This window comes from Tiliqua scincoides, chromosome 2, assembly GCF_035046505.1.
Source record: "Tiliqua scincoides isolate rTilSci1 chromosome 2, rTilSci1.hap2, whole genome shotgun sequence".
NCBI classification, from domain to species: Eukaryota; Metazoa; Chordata; class Lepidosauria; order Squamata; family Scincidae; genus Tiliqua; species Tiliqua scincoides.
Window position 1 is genome coordinate 149,131,981 of NC_089822.1, and position 20,225 is coordinate 149,152,205.

The window sequence follows — 20,225 nt, forward strand, 5'->3', positions numbered from 1 at the left end:
TAAACAGCTGCTTCTTTCCTATGGAAAATACGGATGATAGGATAATTCTTCTATACAAGCTAAAACTATCAAACATGACATGCTACTTGTTCTTTTGAATTTTAATCCTCTTTACCAAGTCTGAGTAGTAATTATCTTTCCCGGTTTTATGCCATTTGCAAACTTACTGATCCTATTTCTGCCCAAGATGTTATACAAGCAAATGGACAGAAGAGACTGATGTTAATATTTTTACTTAAAACATTTTATCATAATGTACTGCTGTTGTGACACAGACAAATTCCTTGCTGGGAATTCAGAAAAAAAAATCTGACAATAAAACAGCTAGTATGATAATGCTATTATGTTAATTGCTCAATGTGTAATCAACATATGAAATTCATTGCCTTGGGATGTTGTGATGGCAATAAGCTTAGCTTTAAAAACTAGACAAGTGTATGGATGCTAATAAAAATATTAAACTATAATACTTAACTGAAAGGAGACAAACCCAGCCTGCTGGCTCACAAGGTATTATGGTTCAGTCTAAAATAGGTTTAACATCTATTAAACCACAATAGCTGAATTGACTCTCTGATGACCAGATGCTAAAGACAAACAGGTAGAGACAAACAGCTATCATAACCTGCTTGTGAGCTACCGTTTGGCTGTTGAAGATGCATTACCAGAGAAGATAGACCTTTGGCTGATCCAGCAAGGCAGATCTTTGTTGGTTTGTCATACTGTCATATTTGGCATGATTTTTTCTTGTTACATGAATTCAGTGAAACTTGCTTCTGAGCAGGCACACCCTGAATGTTCAGAGATTTCTTGTCTTGTTGGAAGAAGGAAGTTCTCTGTAGCAGCTGTGTGATGTTCTCATACACTCTTGTTTCAGCTTATAACTGTATACTGGCAATTGTCGTATATTAAAAAGACAGAGTGGTTCTGCATACATAGTTTAGCAATGACTGATTAATCATAAGTACTGCAAGGTCACATTAATCGATATATTTGCATATTACAGAATTGGAAAAACTTTTCTCACTATCTCTGTTGTTCTTTCCATCACATTGTTCTGCCTGATTTGGGGTAGCAGGCTTGAGTGGCTTTGAGGATTGTTTCAAACCAAAGGTTGAATGAAGGCATTTCCCTCCTGCTCTCATCATGCTTTTGATTCTTGTTTTACTCCAATGGTGGAATGCAAAGAAACTTTAGGAAGCAGAAATATCCCACCTACTTATTCAAAAAGAACTACAGGCTAACTGGTGAACCACAAAGGTCCTCTGGCCCAGTAGAATAAAAGACTTGCTGGTTTCTGTCTCCCATTTGTCAATAAATCTTATAGGACAATTTCAATTTTTAAATCTGTTATGAACTTAAGTGTCTGGCCTCTGTGTCAATGTTTCTCCAAAAGTGCACCTAGGAAACCTCTTCAGGGTTGCCATCTGCCCCACTCCTTGGTTTGCTTGTCTATCATTCCCACCAACCCTGTTCATTTCTCTCCTTCATCATTCCCCTCCTGTTCCAGCTCTTTGCCAGTATTTGGCACTGAGCTAGGTGCTGCGCCACTGTGTATATCCAGGGCCCCCTGAGATTCCTTTTAGGAGTGTAAAGAGCTCCAGAGGCCAAAATGTTTGAGAACTGCTGGTCTTTGTGTTTCCAACCAATTTGAACTGCCAATCAAATCCTTCAACATTTTGTGTTGCACTTTTCTATGATACTGTGTTGAATTAATTGTGTTCATGTTTGGAACCAGAAGTGGTTCTGTATTCAAAATTAAAAAAAGAATAAAACATGCTGATTGCTGGGCAAATCTACCCCATCCAATGTGATTCATTGTCTGTCTCTGTTGCTGCCTGAGTTTTGTCCAGCTCTGAAGTGGATGCAGCCCTTAACTCCATGCTGCCCTTTTTTGGGTGGAACCACCACTGGTCAGCAAATGACATGGCATTCCATGGTAGTAAGAACCAAAGCTTTCACATGTGCAAAGGCCATGATCACGTCTAAAGCTGCAGTGTCTTTGTTTCCCTTGCAGTCTCCCTCCTGTTGTTTGCTGAGGCCCATAAAAACTTAATTAAAAAGTACACAAAGGGACAATCTTGGAATTGGAGTTCCCTCCTTCTTTCTGAGGGAAAGGGTTACAGTTGCTTTTTGCAGTGGAAAGAGGGAAGTTTCTGTTTGATACTAACAATATTAGTGGAAATTTTTTCAGATTTTAGTAACTTCCCTTAAAAAGGGGGGGGGGTATTTAACATGGAAAACCCTAGAGGCAGAGTTGAAAGTGAACAGGTGCTGGAAAAAAAAGTGTATGCTTATTGAAACTTAATTTATTTTGAAGATCAGTTTCAGATGGTCTAATTATATGGGTGGTGTTGCAGGCTCTTTCATGCAGGGGCAAGCCTCCAGGTAGGTGTAATTGGATATGATTTTGCTTTTCATAGTTTCAAGAAGAGATTGAGGGCATGGCTGCTCAAACAGCTGTTTGTTTGCTGCGGACTGGGTGCTATGGGGCATAAGCAAAAGCATGGGCAGTCTCCCTAGAAAAGGCAGATCACTTATTTCTCCTGGGACCAAGGGGATTGATGTGGGCAAATCTTGTGGAGAACTGTAGGGATTGGCTGCACTGCATGTATCCATCTGATCTTCAGAGAAATGCTATGAAGACACTTCACAGGAAGAGGTTGGCTTTTAAAGCACTAAATCCCATCAAGCAAAGTATTTCATTCTCCTGCTTACCCTACTGAAGCTCAAGATATCTAAAGGCATATGCCCCTGGGCCTGATTTTGCAGTCTTCAATGTCCCAAGCAACCTCTCTTGTTTGAGTAATGAAAAGTGTCTGTATGACATTTCCCTTTTAATATCTTTTAAGCCTCAAAATTCTTTATCGTGTTTTGGGATTGTGTCTGATTGGACTTGCCATGTTGAGGTTGGCGATGGATATTGTGTCTCCAGTCATATATAAACAAGCTGCTTTCCTATGCAGAAAAGGGATGATATACAAGTCAACATCTTCCCCCCCCCCCCAAACTAGAATAATCAAACATGGCAGCTTTATAGTTATTTGGCAGCTAGTAATGGAAGAAATTCCAAGGCCTTCACATTTTTAAAATTTTGAGTGGAATAAACATGATTGCCATTCTCTCCCCCTGCATTTTGAAATTTAATAGTCTTCAATAGATTTTCACTATGTCCGTAAGACTTTGGCAAATTTGAATCTGGGAATGTTTTTTTATTTGTTCAAAAATTGGAGGTACAGTACAGTCTCTTGACTACCTGTGAAAATTGTTACCCTGTGGTGGATTTTCACAAACTTATATGAGGAAATAAGAAACTTCAGAACTTGGGAATGCTATTTTGCTAGAACATTTTTATTCTTCAGGATCTGAGAAGAGGCAAGCATTAAAAAGAAACCATTCTAAAAGAGAAAAATAAGTTTGTTAGTATTATATAGATTTTTAGTGATCCTGACATACTAGTTGCAAAACGGCAAATTCAGAGTGTCAGGGAAGGAAAAGTGTGGTAGGAAAAGCCTATTTTGAGTCCTTTGAGCTCTCTAGGATTAATATGGCCAAATCAGGTAAATTGCTGGTTGCACTGTGGCCAGAAGCACCATATCTGCACACCTTGGCTGATAAGGTCCCTGACCATATTTGGTAACTGGCCGTGCTGGTTTGGGCTGTGTATAGCTGCAAGATGCTTACTTCCCTTTTGTAGAATATTGAAATTTTTCACTGTGATAAGAAATGTGAATATTTTAAAACAAATTCATGTCTGGATTTTTTCATATTTCTGTCTCAAAGAAGGCAACGGTCCTAAATGAGAGAGACACCGAGATTTGAACATGCAACTTTCAGGGTTGTAGTCATTACCAAATCTCTTGGCTACATCTTCTTAGTGTCCATCAGAAACCATCTTACCACAAGATATAGAGAAAAGGGTGTGTGTGTTTCTTCTCTTTTTGCATGCAGTAAATCAAAGATGCAGATTGACAGCAGTGTCCGAGTACCTGTCCTTGGGATCTCTCATAGCCACATTTGCTTTTGAAAGCTTAGCAAATGTAAACTTTTATGTTCGGTCTTTGATTGGAAATTACAAATGTATAATTTATGTAGGTCTGAGTGAATGATTTATACCCTGTTAAGTGGTGATTTAGGTGGAAAATACATCCCCCACTTGCAGAATCTTTAATGAAAAGTGTCTGTTCTTATGAATTTATGTCTGGAGCTGAGCTTGGTGTGTTTGACATAAATCAAGTCTAATTGTCACTTTGTGATTAATGAACATATGCTGGCCGTTTTTCCCCCCATAATTGAACTTGCATTCAATTCATCAAACAAAGTGAAACAAGTTTAGGTTTTGGCAGATTCTGTGTCTTTTCTAAGCTTCTGATTCAAGAAAGGATGGTTTGGAGTCTTCCCTCTTTGACTTGGTAGGATAGTGAGAGAATGAGATCTGACTGAAGACTTAGATCTGTGGGTTCAACAAGGCAGTGTGTCAAAATGACTAATGGCTTGCTGAACTGTTGTGATACAAAGGAAATACAGTCCAATATTAGGCTTTTAGATGTTATCTTCTCTTTTCCATTTCATTCTGCTTCCTTCAAGTGTAGCTTTGGACTTGTTGCTTAGCCTTTTGAAGGATACCATAACTCTGTTATGTTGCATTAACAAGTATCACCCAAGAGTGTGAGGTTTGTGTGGTCTGGTGGAGAGAGCTTGTGTGTTTGTGGTGGGATTGAAACGCTAGCCAAGCTAAACTGGGAAGAAATATTAGACACCCCAGGGGAGCTTCCCCTTCTGTGGGTCTCTTCCTTGTTCTCCAACTTTGGAAATTTCCTTTGTTTTTCCTTTAGAGTTTGCAGTGAACAAAGGGAAGCTCCACCCACTTCTACCTATAATTCAATTGCTAGACAGTTAAGTGTTCACTTTTATTATCTGCAAACATTCAGAAAGAAGGGAAAATCAAATTGATCTGTTAATATTTTGCAAAAGTGCACCAGCCAACTGTTCCCATTGATTTAAGGGCCAAACTGCACATGTTGCAGCAGACAGCTCCAATAGTTTTTTATACCCTTTCCAAGTAATTCCTCTCTTATATGTATGTGAATTACATATAATCCCTCCCTTGTATGTAGAAATGTTTGTTTCCAGTGTGTACGATAAGGATTACATCCTAAGTCTTTCTGAACACAGTGGCTTACTTCTGAGTAAAATTTTAAAAACACCATTATAACATTGCTGTAATCATGGAGATACCTGAAGGACATCTTTGTGTACAGTCTAATTGACTGTAAGATTTCTGTGTGTGATTGTGTTCATAGAAAACTTTGGATGGAAGGAGAAAAAGTGCTTGATTTGCTAGTGTGAGAACAGACTGAAAAGTGGCTGGCATTTGGAGAGTTCTACCCACTGTCATGGACGGGCTATTGTGGTAGATGGGCCATCTGTTTGACTCCATAATTGGAATTCAATTTTTAAAAGTTTGCTGCCACTTCTTCCTTTTTATTGTAATTAGTAAGCTTAGGATGCAATCATAACCGGCAGTTATGCTGGTTTAGATGGCCCTGGAGGGTCGCAAACATGCCGTAAAGCACATTTGCACCTCCTTAGGTGGGAGCTGCGTCGGCACATTCAGATGGGCCGATGCGCGGACGGAGGCAGAAGCCTCTGCCACAGCTCCCGCGCCACCGCTTGTGTCGGCGTAAGCGCACCGACATAAGTGCCAAAGGTAGGTGTGGGAGCCTTGGGGATGGGGCGGGAGGGGGTGTTACTGGGCAGGGGAGGGCGGGGAGCCGGGCGCCGGGCTGGGACCCAGCGGTTATGCTGGATCCCAACGCCCATCCCTGGGGCGAGCGGAGCAGCTTCCGGAGGTTGCCCAGGTCCAAGGAGACCCATAGGGGCGCACAGTCCTTACCCATGGGTAAGGGGAAGAGCTTCCCCTTGCCCGTGGCTGAGCCGCTGTTCGCTGCAATCCCGCATTGGATGCAGCGCAAGCCTCCTGGCTTGCCTGCTCCAGCGCGGGTTAGGATTGCACCCTTAGTTATATAAAATTCATATTACTTCAGAACCTCATCTTGTTTTGCCACAGACACATCTTCTGCAGGGTTGGGCTGGCTTCAGTCTTGTATTGTCTACTTTTTCACTAGAATCTGCATTATGTATACTTATTTTTTTAAACAAAAAGTGCATATTTTGGAAATCTTAATAGTAAGGGTCCAATTTATCTGTAATGAATGATTTTACTATGGGCTCTTAAGAATATGAGGTGCCTTGCTGGATTAAATCAAGATCCACCAACAGCATAGGCTTCTGTATGCTTACTTACAAGTAACTTACACTGTGTTCAGTAGTGCCTACTCAGGTAAGTTGTGTGTGGGATTGCAACCATAGTACGGCATTCCTTCAGTAAACCTAGCAGTCAGCAGATGCTTTGACATTCACCTGTGATCTACCTTTTGTCCACCCCGTCTGCCATTCTTTAGTTCTGCTTTAAAAATTTTGTCTAACCTATGGACTGCTGTTGTTTCAGGATATAGACAAGTTTGGCAATGAGATCACTCAGCTAGCACGTCCGCTTCCTGTAGAGTACCTTATCATAGACGTAAGTATGTGGTTATCTGTTTCTTTTGAGGACTAAAAGAGAAATGGGCAAAAATTGCCCCAAATGGGCTTATTTCAGGCATGAAGCATGGGTGTGAGTGTCCAGTATCAGTAGCTTTTAATCTCAGCTATTAAAAATCGAAATTCCTGCCTTTATTATTTTCCGCTTCTCCTCCTCATTAGAAAACTGTATATTGGCAAGCACCTTACAACTTGCCAGAAGCAGTTTTCTTTTGGGCTACTGGTAGTTTGACACCTGAGGGAAAGCATTTTGCTTCTTTGTTAGGCAGTGCTTGGAGCATCTTGCCGCTCTTATGAAATGATGTTTATCCATTAGATGAGTAGAAACTGTCACCCCCACAGAGATGCTGGTGATTACATCACCAGGAGCTTGTTAGCAAGTGTCTATGGTGCCTTTCAGAGGAGTGATTAAGCAGTCTGCTGCTCTATAGTGAGTGAGCCAGACAGGGTCTTGAATGCCTCCCCATTCAGCTTGGGTAAGAGAGCCCAGCTGTGACAGAATGGTAGTGTCCCTTCCAAAGAGAGATGGGCTTATTTGGGGCATGAAGCATGGGTGTGGGTGTCCAGTATCTACATCTCGGTTATTAAAAATGTTCACAGATTTAGCATTAAAATAATAGAAGGCATGATACTGGACAGAAAAGCTTGAGAGATTATTCATCAGTAGAAGAAATGACAGGAATCGTACTTGCACCAAAGAGGTTTGCTGCAGCAGCCCTTAATGCAGATGTGTTTCTTCTCCTTGTGCATGTATTTATGCTGCTGCTCAGAGTTGACTTTGGGCTGAAGGCATTTAATGTCTGATTCAGGCAGTGAGATATTGCCTTTTGCAACAATGATGGCCATTGTGTTGAGCCTGCAGTTTTTCTGTTTCAGTTGACAGCTCTGAAACATATTTATTACCCAAGCAGCAAAGGCATCTGTTTTGGGACTACCTTGGGTATAATTAAGATAAAAACGGATTGACAGAACATGTACTTAGGAGGAGTCTGAGAAGAGATAAAACTGAATTTCTGAAGCCTCTCTGTACAGTTCTTGAGCTTTGTATTATTCTTTTATAACTTGAGCTATTTCTGCACCTTTAGTGTCTGTTACAAATTTTGCTGATCCCTGATTGAAAAGCCCTTTGTTAGTAAGGTTTTCAGCTCCAGAGAATCACAGTTGGGTTATGACAGAGCCTTGGTGTTAAATAAAACAGCCTGCAATATTAGTCTGCCTTGGGCAATTTGTGTCAGATCAGCAAACATGACCTCCTTCCCATTGAAACAGAAGCAGTGCAAAAGATGCAGCTGCTTCGCTTTAGTAAAGCACACAGTTCCTCCTGAAGAGAATAGTTTTGTCTTAATTCTATTATAGTAAAGCTTTTTCAGATATGCAGTGTTCATCTTTTTGGAGAAATGGAGACAGTAGCTTGAACTCCTGAAAATTTTAGCCCTGCAATTTTAATGTGCCTATCTGTGAACGAAGATCTAGTTGCATTCATTGTTGCTGTCCTGCATATTTCTGAAGCAGTCATAGAGATTGAAATTCCAAGTTATACTTTGCTTACTTAGCCATGCATGCTGAAGTATCTACTTGAGGGGAAAACCAAGGTTGGATGAAATGTGTGTAAATCTGAAAAACTTTGAGAAGCCTTTTCTTCTGATCTTCCCAGCTGGGTCTCTGCACCTCTGAGCTGTTGAATGCACTTTGAAAACTACCTGGCATACATTTGACTTTGCCTTATTTTCTTGCAGTGTGTGGGTTATAATTTAAATATCCATCTCCTTTTTTCTGTTTAAGATTACTACCACATTTCCCAAGGATCCAGTTTACACATTTTCTATTTCTCAAAATCCATTCCCTATTGAGAATCGTGATGTGCTGGGAGAGACTCAGGTAAGGTCAAGTCATGGTTGAAGGGGCAACTCTGCACAATTGAATTGACAGATATCAGTATTTAAAGATCATAGAAAATTGTACAAAGAAAATGGGGTTGATTGCAGATACTAGGTAGTCAAAAAGCTCTAATTTCTGACTGCTTTTTGAGTTGTGTGCTGAATTTGTGTGTGGGAGGAGCAGTTCTGTGGAGACAAATTACACATAATCGTGTGAGTAGAAGTCTTGCTGTGAAGTACATAATCAAAAATTGGAACAAAGGTTTGCACAGATAAATATAAAAGAAGCATTTTTGTATTGTATACTTTAGCACAAAAATGATTGTTTTTAAGAGGGAAAATGTTCAGTTCTATGTCATAATCTCTCTCCCCAATGCATAAACATGTATGTACCTTCAGCTTTCTTCTTGTCTGTTTCTTTAACAAAAAGATACCGTCCAGTATATTGCTGAAGAAAAGCATGAATGTTCTGAAAGGTAGAACAGTGATGGGGGGATGGGGAGTGGGGAGAGAGAGAGAGAGAGAGAGAGAGAGAGCGCCAGCCAGCCAGGTCTGGCTTGCCTTCCCATTGCCTGAATTTAAGCCTTTGCCTTGTGTGCCTGTGGAGATCTTGATGAGCTGCTGCGTTTAGAATCCATTTAGCCTAGCTCTGCTTTTTACTCTAGTTACCCTGGCAACTCCCCCTGAGACAGGAAAGTCCAGAGTTACAGCCTCATCTTTGGAATGTTCTTAAACTTCTGCTCAGAAACTGAAGTTTCTGCAAGTGATAAGTGGTGGATCCTGTCCACAGCTATACATATGACCTTTTAAAGAGCATTTGTTGCTGACCACTTTAAGAGATGGTGTTCTGACCTAGATGACCACATTAGCAAGCATTGTTCAAATGCTCTCAAGCACACTGTGCTTTGATTTTATTGATTTGTTTTCAGGCCCCAGAAAGAAACCCTGTTTAGTACAGAAAAAGAGGCAGATCTGATCTGATTGGGATATAGCTATTGAATGTATGAAAAAGTTGGTACATTTTTCCCTTCACATTCTGCACCCTTACTTTGAATTGGCATCTGTAGCTGACAAAAACCAGAGGTGGACACTCATTTGTTCATTCCAGATACCAAGAGTCCTGGTGTTTGTGCTCCATATCCCTGCCTTATTCATCTGATTGCAATTAAATATATGGAATTACTGTCTGACTTAAGAATTTGGCCGCACTGTTGTGTCTGATACAGGAAGGTGGATTTAAGATTCTCAATAGAGCTTCATTTACCAGAGTAATTGGGAACATTTGAAAAGTGTGGATGTAGACAGTCATGATAATAAATAATAATAATACAGGTATTTCTATACCGCCTTTCTTGGTCTTCAAGACTTTATTCAAGGCGGTTTACATAGGCAGGCTTATTTAAATCCCCGTAGGGATTTTTACAAATGAAAGAAGGTTCTTTCTTTCAAGAACCACAACATTCAGGTGTTTCTCTCTGATCTGGTTTCACATTCCTGCCTCCATCCTCCCACGCTCAGAGCAGATGGAATAGCTCGGCTTCAGCTTGTCAGCTGCTTCAAGGTCGCACGGTGCTGGTGGCCTCGAACTGGCAACCTTGTGGATGTTATCTTCAGGCAAATGGAGGCTCTACCCTCTAGACCAGACCTCCTGCCCTTTAACATAACGGCAGTCATGTTATCTAAATTGGCAAATGACAAAGATACTGGAGTTCAGTTAATAGGCTGTAATCTTGGAGACCATAAGAATACCTATTTCTCCTCTTTGTAATCCCTACAGGACTTTCACAGTCTGGCTACATATTTGTCCCAGAACACCTCCTCTGTGTTTCTTGACATCATCTCTGATTTCCATCTCCTCCTTTTCTTGGTCACCAATGAAGTCATGCCTTTAAAGGTATGTAAGCTGTTCTGGCTGTTGACGGTGAGGGCTTGCAAGGAGAGTTGTGTACAAAGAAGAGGATACTAAGCTTCTCTGATATATAAACTTACCATTTAGCATCTCTGGAAGAAAGTTGTCTGGTTCTTCTTATATCCATTTTCAGTTAGTTTGGCAAAAGCCTTTTCTATGACACCAGAAGCTGCCCTGTCTTTGATCTGCTTGTTCAAGGTTTGTAGCAAAGATGTTCAATAGTTCCAAGTTTTTACAATCTTAGTTTAGCTGAATTTATGATAGTTTGGAGCATTAAACCAATTACAATTGCATTGCTGTATTTCTCATGCACCCAATAAAGAGACAAACTTGAATCAGTGGGCCACAACTTTTATTTAACAATTAATATCAGTGAAGTAGACTACTTCACCTAACTCAACTAACTTTCTTGAGAAGTGCTCATGGAATTACGGACAGATGCAGCATTGAGCTCACAGACAGATGCAGCATCATCATCTCAAGGTCTGCAAGTCTTGGGGAAGATTATCCTGCAATGACCTGCTTGTCCGAAAGGGTGCAGGAATTAGACTAAGCCTGATACCTGTTCCAGTCAGGATTCACTGCCTGGCAGCAGAGATCTGTGGACAAATCAGCCCAGCTCCACAATTTAGTGCCTGGACATCATCTTCTTTTGTCTTAGCCCTGTTTAAATAGGTAGGGGAAGGAAAACTATTCTCCCACCTAATAATTTTGGAGAAGGTTGACGTTCTCAAACTTAGAAGTTGCACTGCACTGACAAATGGAACAGTTTTAAAATTCTCTGGATCAGAAATTCCTGTTGTAAATGATCACAAGATCTGTCACCCAGTCTCACCAGGGCTAACAGCTTCCTGTGTTTGCATCTTCCTTCACACCCACGCCCCCTTTTATTGACTTGGCAGCAGGAGTCTGGCTCCTCATGCTCTGATTATAACATCCGTTCTCCCCTCCCCCACCATTAGAAAAAAATACCCATGAGGAGGAAACAAAGCACCATGTGTTTTTCCAGAGGCTTTAAGAAGTGCATACATCAAGCATGTGCAAAACAGCTGGGCTGCCAGTGGATGACTGGAGATCAGGGCCAGTCAGATTTATTGCATGTTACTGTTTTGCTTGGTTATGTTTTCCTCCTTTCTGCATTGAAATAATGTAGCTTAGGTTTATTACAAAAAATGGGGTCGGTTGGTAGAATAGGGACATGAAGCCAATAGAGAGGAGAGACGTTTCTTTGTTTCATTCTCTTGAGGTCAGCATGATGTTCTGAATTGAAGAGAAATATTAATGATTCGATACATGATCCAAGAGTCTGTGGAGTAGACTTTCTGCACATTCCCCACAGAATTGGCCTCTAGCACCCTCTGCTGTTTGGAGCACAAAATGATCCCTTCTGTAAAGTTGTCTTAATATAGCCTTGCAATTTGCTGCTTTCCTGTGGCAAGTAACAGTTGCTGTCCAATAAGGAAGTGGCCAGTTACTACCCTCCTAGCTCATCTATCCATTTGCTGTCACATTCTTATTTTCACCCTCACAGCTGTCTTTGAAGCTTAAGTGGGAGGAGGGCATGTATGCAGCTGTCATTCTCACATATGGGTACAATATCTTTCTTCCCTTGCATTATAGCAGCAGTTCCCAAGTTTACCATGGTCAAAGCACCCTTCTTTCACAACTGCTTCTTCTTCCTAGCACTGTTGTCTTGGAGCTTGTGAGATGTTGCATGATCCAAGATGGTTGCACCAGGAAGGCTGCCGGGGACATCCCATGGCACTCCTATTAGTTCACATGCCATGATGCACAGTTTGAGTTGCTAGCTCTTTCTCTTATCCTTCACATATAGGGTTCAGTTGATGTGTCAGTGTACTGTAGCTAAAGATTGAAGACTGAATAGTGGGATGGTTTTTACTTCCAGTCCTGGCTTTAAAATAACCTGGGATAGTATTGGTGAAGGGGATCTGGAGCGTAGAGCCAAGTGAGTGGCTTGTATGTTATTGCTTGCAAGTCTGTCTTTTTGTAGTGAAATGGGTAATCAGTTTGCAAATTGCTATGGAGAGAAGGGGGTCTTCCTGAACATATCCCACTGCCACAGACATCTTTAAAGACAAATGGGCTTTGCTATGATTTGATCTATCTTCTTTCAGGATAGCATCAGCTTGCTGCTAGAGGCAGTGAGGACCCGGAATGAGGAACTTGCGCAGACTTGGAAGAAATCTGAGCAATGGGCCACCATCGAACAGCTTTGTAGTATGTATTATGCCTTTTCCCTCTTGACTGTGGGATAGACACCCCTCATTGCAAAGATGCTGAAGCTCTTTGACATGTCTGTTATGGATTGCCAGTGTTGAATTTTTGAATTCTAAGACATTTCAGTCACTTGGGACAAATTAATGGGGAGGGAGTGACCTGGACACTTCACCAGTGATATCAGTCTGCCTGGCCAAAGAGGGAAACATTTCTGAAATACTTTTATTCCCATATTGGTGCCATACCCTTGCTAGCATAGAGAATTTACAGCCCAATCCTGAGCTGCCCAGAGTGTGGGGCTGCCATGGTGCCTAAAATGGCTGCCACAGCATCCTGAGCGCAACTGGACTGCTGCCAGCAGCTCCTTGAGGGCAGGGGACATTCGCCCTCTTCCCCTGGGTAAGGAAAGTAGCCCTGCAGTGGAGCTACTCAATTCTGCGGCAGCTCTGGAGCTGTTACAGTATCAAAGAGTTCTGTGCTGGACTGCGCAGCATCACATGGAGCTCAGGATCTGGTGGAGCTGAGCTCCACTGGTCCTGCCCTCCTCCCGCTCCACTCCCTCCCCTGGCACACCTCCTGCCCTGGAACGCCACCTCCCTCCACACCCTCACCTACCTCTCTGCCGCCTGGTGGTTCGGGCGACTGCCAAGTGGCATAGCACCAGCTTTCCACCAGCGCTAGCCCAGCTCAGGCTTGCATTGGACTAGCTGCGGTGCTGGGCCGGCGCTAATCCTCACAAACATGCCTTACAGCACGTTCGCGACAGTGCATGCCGATGGTAAGCCAGCATGTGGAGCTCAGGATTGAGCTCTTATTTATTCATACGTGCATGCATGCATACATACCCCTCTTTATCTCTCTCTTGTGCATTCAAAGCAGCTTCCAAATGTAATACAAAAAATATAAACATAATACAATTTTTAAAAGTATAAATATTTAAAACTCCTAAAATCCAGAAGTAACCTAAAAAAAAAAAAATCATGAAAAGCCAAGGGTGATAAAAAGCAGAACTAGCAGCAGACAATTAAAAAAAAAAACCATAAAACTAATCAACATAAAAAAGCTCTGAGTGTCCATATTAAAAGGCTCAAAAGACTAGAGCAGTGTTTCTCAACCAGTGGTACGGGTACCATTGGTGGTACTTGAGTCAGTTTCTGGTTGTACTCAAAAGAACCCTGAACACACACCACCTGTCTGTGAGACCAGCAATATGACACGACAAACAGTGATAAATAGCTCGGCTTAGCAGGCAGAGCTGCATACTCAGAAAAGCCCTCCTGTCTGCTCTGAGCTTCTTAGCAGTGTTTGTAGTGTTGCATCTGGCCTCCCAACCTGGAAATAACAGGCAATGACATCATCATTGGTTACTTCTGGTGGTACTTCCAATAGGTGGACATGCAAAGTGGTCCTGCGGAGGACAGGCATTGAGAAATGCTGGGCTAGAGTAAAAAGATGTGTTTTAAGACCCAACCGGAAAAACTCTAAGGAGGGAGCAGTTCATAAACTAAGAGGGAGAGAATTCCATGAAGTTAGTGCCACTATGGAGAAGACCCTACACCTTGACACCACCCCTCCCACCTCCATGGGCGGTGGCATCTGTAAGAGAGCCCTCTCCAATGACCAGAGAGGATGAGCTGGATTGTATGGAAGAAGGCAGTCTCTCAAATACACTGGCCCCAAGCTGTATAGAGCTTTATAGGTCAAAACCAGCACCTTGAACTGGTCCCAGAAATGAATGGGCAGCCACTAGAGCAGCAGCCCAACAGAGTTGAATTGCCTACCCCCAGCAAGCACATGGGCCACCGCATTCTGCACGCAGCTTTTGAACTATCTTCAAGGGCAGCCCCATGTACAGCACCTTACATTAGTCTAATCTTGATGTCGCTGTGGCATGGATCACTGTGGCTATGTCAGCATGATCAAGTACGGCCACAGCTGGCGCATCAGTCAAAGCTGGGCAAAGGTTCCCCTGGCCACAACCGCCACCTGGGAATCCAGGAGCAGCTGCAAATTCAAGCAAACCCCCAAGCTGTGGACCTGCTCCTTCAGAGGGAGTGCAACCCTGTTTAGAGCAGGGCAATACTCTAGTACCTGCATTGTGGATTTCTGAACCAGAAGAACCTCTGTCTTGTACAAATTTAATCTCGGCTTGTTAGCCCTCATCCAGGTTCCAAGTGCCTCCAAGCAGCTCTCTAAGGCCTCAACAGCCACCTTAGAGTGTGGTGGAAAAGAGAGAGAGAGAGAGTTGGGTGTCATCAGCATATTGATGGCACCCCACTCCAAATCCCCAAATGACCTCTCCCAACGGTTTCATGTAGATCTTAAGTAGCATGGGGGACAAGATGGAACCCTGTGGCACCTCACACCTGAAGGGCCAGGATGCTGAACAGGCATCCCCCAGCACCACCATCTGGGACCTGTCTATCAAGTAAGCATGGAACCACTGCAGCACAGTGCTTCCAACCCCCAACTCAGCCAATTGGCCCAGAAGGACAGCATGATTGATAGTGTTGAAAGCTGCTGAGAGGTCCAGCAGGACCAACAGGGATGCACTCCCCTTATCCAGTCCCCAGTGTAGGTCATCCAGTGCGGTGACCAAGGCTGTTTTCATCCCAAAGCTTGACCAGATTGAAAGGTATCGTGATCAATCGCTTCAGCCAAGACTGGAATTGAGCAGCCACCACCCACTCGGATCACCATGCCCAGAAATGGGAGATTAGAGACTGGCCGTTAATCATCTAACACAGTGGAGTCCGGGGAGGGCTTTATCGGAAGGGGTCAAACCACCGCCCACTTCATAGCCAGTGGCAGGACCCCTTCCATCAAGGAGGAATTAACCACTCTCCTGGTCCACTTGGCCAGCCCCTCCTGGGCAGATCTAATAAGCTAAGCTGTGCAAGGGTTGAGCAGGCAGGCAGATGGGCTCACACTAAAAAGAAGTTTGAACATCGTCAGGCTGTTCAAGCTGAAAAGAATCCCACAAAACTGAGCAAGCAGACACCACCAGGACATCATCAGACATTGTCACCGTGGCTTCCAAATTGACAAATGCGAGCAACTTTATCTGCCATATGCTTTGCAAACATCATAGGGGGTGACTGTGTGTTCCTCCTGGTCAATTGGAAGGGCCTGATGGAGTAGGCCTCGCACAACACGGTACGGTTCAGCTGGACAGCTCTGTGCAGATGCAATGGTGGTAGAGAGAAAAAATCTCTCTGGAATGGGGAAATGGCCAGGGCAGTGGATAAGATTGCTCCTAAGTGACCTTTGTGGCTCCTTGGATTACTGAGGAACTGAGAATGATGAAGTGGCAGGGTAGAGGTGGTGGAAAACTCATGCTGAGTCTGACCAGACATGGAATAGATCTCCTTATAGAGTCTATTCTTTGGTGGTGATAGCAGGGAGGTCAACCAGGGCCTCAGATGAGACTGTCTTGGCAGTTGGAAAATCCCCCATAGCCCTCAGGAAACCTTCAGGGTCTATTAGCCTCTGGAGGCGGACCATACAATGCGGTCTCCCACCTCTGCGAAGGTGTGAAGCTGCAATAAGCCTAAACCTTACCAGGAAATGATCTCCCCATGACAATGGATTGATCTTCCTGTACAAGAAGAAAGTGAAGGTTTTATCACTGTGTTAGGTTGTATCGATTGCACAAGACTTTACAGAACCTGTAGAGAAGGGGTGCCCAAACCCCAGCCCTGGGGCCACTTGCGGCCCTCGAGGACTCCCAATCTGGCCCACAGGGAGCCCTCAGTCTCCAGTGAGCCTCTGGGCCTCTAGAGACTTGCTGGAGCCTGCTCTGGCCTAATGCAACTGTTCTCAGCATGACCACCAGCTGTTCGACGTCTTGCGTGAGCTGTGGGACTTCCTCCACTGCTTCCTGTTACACATCTGTGATGCAGTAGTGGCAGCAAAGGAAAGGTTGGCCTTGCTTTGTACAAGGCCTTTTATAGGCCTTGAGCTATTGCAAGACCTTCATTCATTTGTATAAGTTCCATCTCTGATATATTCATTTATATACATTTATTCAAATTTGAAATGTAAATTCTTTTTTTTCTCTGCCCCCAACACAGTGTTGGAGAGATGATGCGGCTCTCCTGCCAAAAAATTAGGACACCCCTGCTGTAGAGGATGGAGAATATGGTTGCTGTAGGAAATTATGTAATTTCTGTTACTGCAGAAATCTACCACTTCCTGCCATGGTTCCAATTGAACATCCCCTGCTTGTCCGAGTTCTGGCAGCCTTTCTAATTCTCACCTGTTTGCCATGTTTTATCTTTGCAGGCACAGTTGGTGTTCAGCTGCCAGGACTCCAAGAATATGGTGCCATGGGTGGTTCAACACATGCAGCAACCTCTTCCATGTGGGCCTGTCAGCACTGCACCTTCATGAACCAGCCAGGCACGGATCACTGCGAGATGTGTAGCCTCCCACGTAGCTAGGCCTTGCTGGCCTTGGCATTCAGGGCAGCCATTGCAAACCAACTGGCAGAATACAGAGGCAAACCCTAAGCCAGGCGGGACTGTTCTTCCTCCTGGGATGATGCACCGTCAGGGGTGGGGCAGAGCGGGCAAGGGAGGGAGTGACCCACATCACAGGCACTCAGTGCCATTCAGTGGGTGGCAACTTGCAGTTGGAGCTGAATATCCTAGTGGGTGAAGATGACATGGCCCCTCTGCCTAATGCTGCTGCCTTGTCTTTTCTTTGCTCTCAGTATTGTAGAAAGCCAGAGGTCATGTTTCCCTTTGAGCTGCAGTCGCACGGATGGCTCTTCAGCTCTGCGGGTGCATGGCAGTGTGGGGCGATGCCCCCCCCCCCGCTAGCTTGCATGCCACAAGCTTTCCCCAGCCTTAAGCCACTGAGTGAGGCTAGGCAGCAGTGTTGAAGGGAGGCATGGCCCCCTGGGCCAGCTTGCCTAACATCACTCTCTTTACATGCTTTGCATTTGGCCTCAGAGTTGCTGGGTCACTGGTTTCTGGGTCACTTCAGTCCACCCTCCAGTTACAACTTCTGAATCAAGTGGCCTGCAGTGACAGAAGATACAGTGGCCTAAAAGAATCCCAGGTTAAGCCTCAGAGTACTTTGGAACTGGAGAGAGAAGAGAGCATCCTTCTCTACTTTGTAAGGATCTCTGCTTGCCCGTTGACCCACTTTGTCCAGCTTAGCCATAATGACAGAAGATTAAAGAGATCTTTTGGCAGCTGTTATCTGGTGCTTCTCATCTAGTGCTGGGCAACACAGAGGATCATTCCCAGCCAAATCCGGCAGTGGGGACCAGCAGACTTCCTGGTCTGGAAGCAGACAGGATCTTGGCAACACCATCCTGGCTATGTCCGGTTTGGGCAGGCAACATTTCACAATGAGTCACTTGCTCCAGATCACCATGCACTATATTCCCTTTGAATTTAAAGCTGTTTTCTGGTATTTGTACCTGTGAGCAGACAAAACTTCAAGTACCTTCCTTGTGCCTATTAGTGATTGAATAACATCCCAGCAGGGCAAAGCCAAATGGGACATTTGTTGACATATTGGGAGGATCTTTGTCTTACTCCACCATAAGCCAGAGATATATCTGAGACAGTGGATATTCTCTTGCCTCCATAATACTAAACTGCCTGATGTTCCCATAAGCACCTCTTAGCAGTGTCCGGAAGTTCCATATTTCCTCTACTGTTTGAGCTCTTTCATTCCCAGCAGTGCAGGGATGTGCTGTCATTCTCAGAAATTCCCAGCATCTCTGCCAACACTGTTATATGTTAGGGCACATTGGACCTGCTGCAGTATATCTGCATTTAACTAGCCTGTTATCATCCAAGGAAATTTATCAGCTTCATTACAGGACAACAAAGCATTCATTTCATTGATTGGGTTGTATGGATGAAATGCATCCTCTTTCAGACCTTCAACAGTTTGTCTTTTTAGATGCTCACCAAAGCAAAATGTGCCTCCATTCCAGTTCCTAGTTTCCATTATAGGCATGTATGCCTGGCTCTGAGACAGCTGCTGTGACTGATGTGGTCTCTGCCTTCTGGGGCAGAAGTATCTTGGGCTTTGTCCTTCAAGTGTTCAGATCAAATAACTGGTAATCTGGCCCTTGTTGGTGCTGACAGGGCATGCAGCTCTTTCTCCTTTCCTGGGTTTGCGTTTTGACTAATTTCTTGAGCTGATGGGGCTGTACCCGCTCTTGCTATTCCTCTTTGTTCTATGGGTTGCAGAGGTGTGTGTTTGATTTGGACTGGAGTTAACTGAATAACAGCCCTGCAAATAAAAATCTATTAAAAGCATCTGAAATGGACGCCTCCTGCTCCTTGTGGTGTTCTGATACTTTGCCCCCTGTGTCTACTTCTCTCCCATCAATTTTTTTTTTGGGGGGGGGGGAGGAGGAGAATGTGTATTTCATGGGTTAGCAGAGTTGGTATTTTAAGAGCACCGTACCTGGTGAGAATCTCCTGATCCAACCTTTCCACTTCAAGCCCCAGAGGTACTGCCCATGCCAACCCTCAAATTGCTTACTGTATAGGTACTTTGCCAGGAGTAGGAGGTGAGCACAACTGCTGAGATTTTCAGCAGCACCTTCAACGCAATATAACGCTTTGCCTAGAGAATGATCTGGTCGTCCTTAGTAAAGGTTTTGTAACCCATCTGCAGCTCTTCAGAAATCTACCACGTGTGGAATACTGACTTCATCCAGAGGCATGTGCAGTGGCTAGTGATGAATTCTTGCTTGAGAGCTCACTCTAGCACAGGGGTCTCCAAACCCTGGCCTGGGGACCAGATGCGGCCCGCAGCAAGTCTCTATCCAGCCTGCAACCAGCCTCTTGTCCCCTGAAAGCCTCTGGCCCACTCAACTGAAGATGACCAGAGCTGTGCTCTGATTACTTCTGGAGGGTGTTCTGAGGGCCGGCGAGGCTGAGTGAATGAGCCCACTTATTCATTTATTCATTCATCTAAGTTCCATCTCTAATTTATTTATTTAAATTTTATATTTAAATTTTTCCCCAGTCCTCAGCACTGCGCCAGATGTTTCATGCGGCCCTCTGGCCAAAAAGTTTGGAGACCCCTGCTCTAGCAGAAGGCTAGCAGGTGCATGATGTCTGCTGAGAATGGCTCCTCTAAAGCCATTTGGCAAGCCAGGCAATTTTGTCTTGGCTTCAATGACTATAAACCAAAGTAAAATATAAGTATGTTAAAGGGCCTGTGTTTGTGCAATGCTCACAAGCTTGCAATTTATTACTTTAGGTCTCCTGACAATGTTGGAATTCTTTTATTTTCTGCTGTGCACTTGTTTGCCTGTTCTTAACCACTTCTTTCTCTGGTCACAAGCAACATAGTAAACAATATACCTTTTACCAGCCACTTGGGCCTTGCATAGTATCTTCAGGTTCTGATCTCCTTTTTTACTTCTTCTTGTATCATGGGATAATGCTGATGGCAGAAATGGGTAAACCAGGCATGTTTTTCTTCCAGCATAAACTTTTGTGTTCTGAGCCTAATGAATGGGTAGAAAAAATTATTTGATTCTCATCCCCTCCCTCCTGACGGCCCGTTTTTCAAGTGTCACAATCTGAACTATGGAAGAGATCAAGACAACTTTCTAA

General features: G+C 43.8%; 1 protein-coding gene across 1 annotated transcript in view; it reads left to right on the top strand.

Moving 5' to 3' along the window:
• NPLOC4 (NPL4 homolog, ubiquitin recognition factor) overlaps positions 1 to 18,922 on the top strand; it is a 64,262-nt gene extending 45,340 nt beyond the window's left edge. The window contains exons 13-17 of the mRNA XM_066614670.1: positions 6,512 to 6,583; positions 8,386 to 8,481; positions 10,258 to 10,374; positions 12,525 to 12,627; positions 16,912 to 18,922. Of these exons, the coding sequence (XP_066470767.1) occupies positions 6,512 to 6,583; positions 8,386 to 8,481; positions 10,258 to 10,374; positions 12,525 to 12,627; positions 16,912 to 17,069 (546 nt within the window). The 3' untranslated portion in view covers positions 17,070 to 18,922. The remainder of the gene's footprint in view (positions 1 to 6,511; positions 6,584 to 8,385; positions 8,482 to 10,257; positions 10,375 to 12,524; positions 12,628 to 16,911) is intronic.
• The last annotated feature ends 1,303 nt before the right edge of the window (positions 18,923 to 20,225 follow it).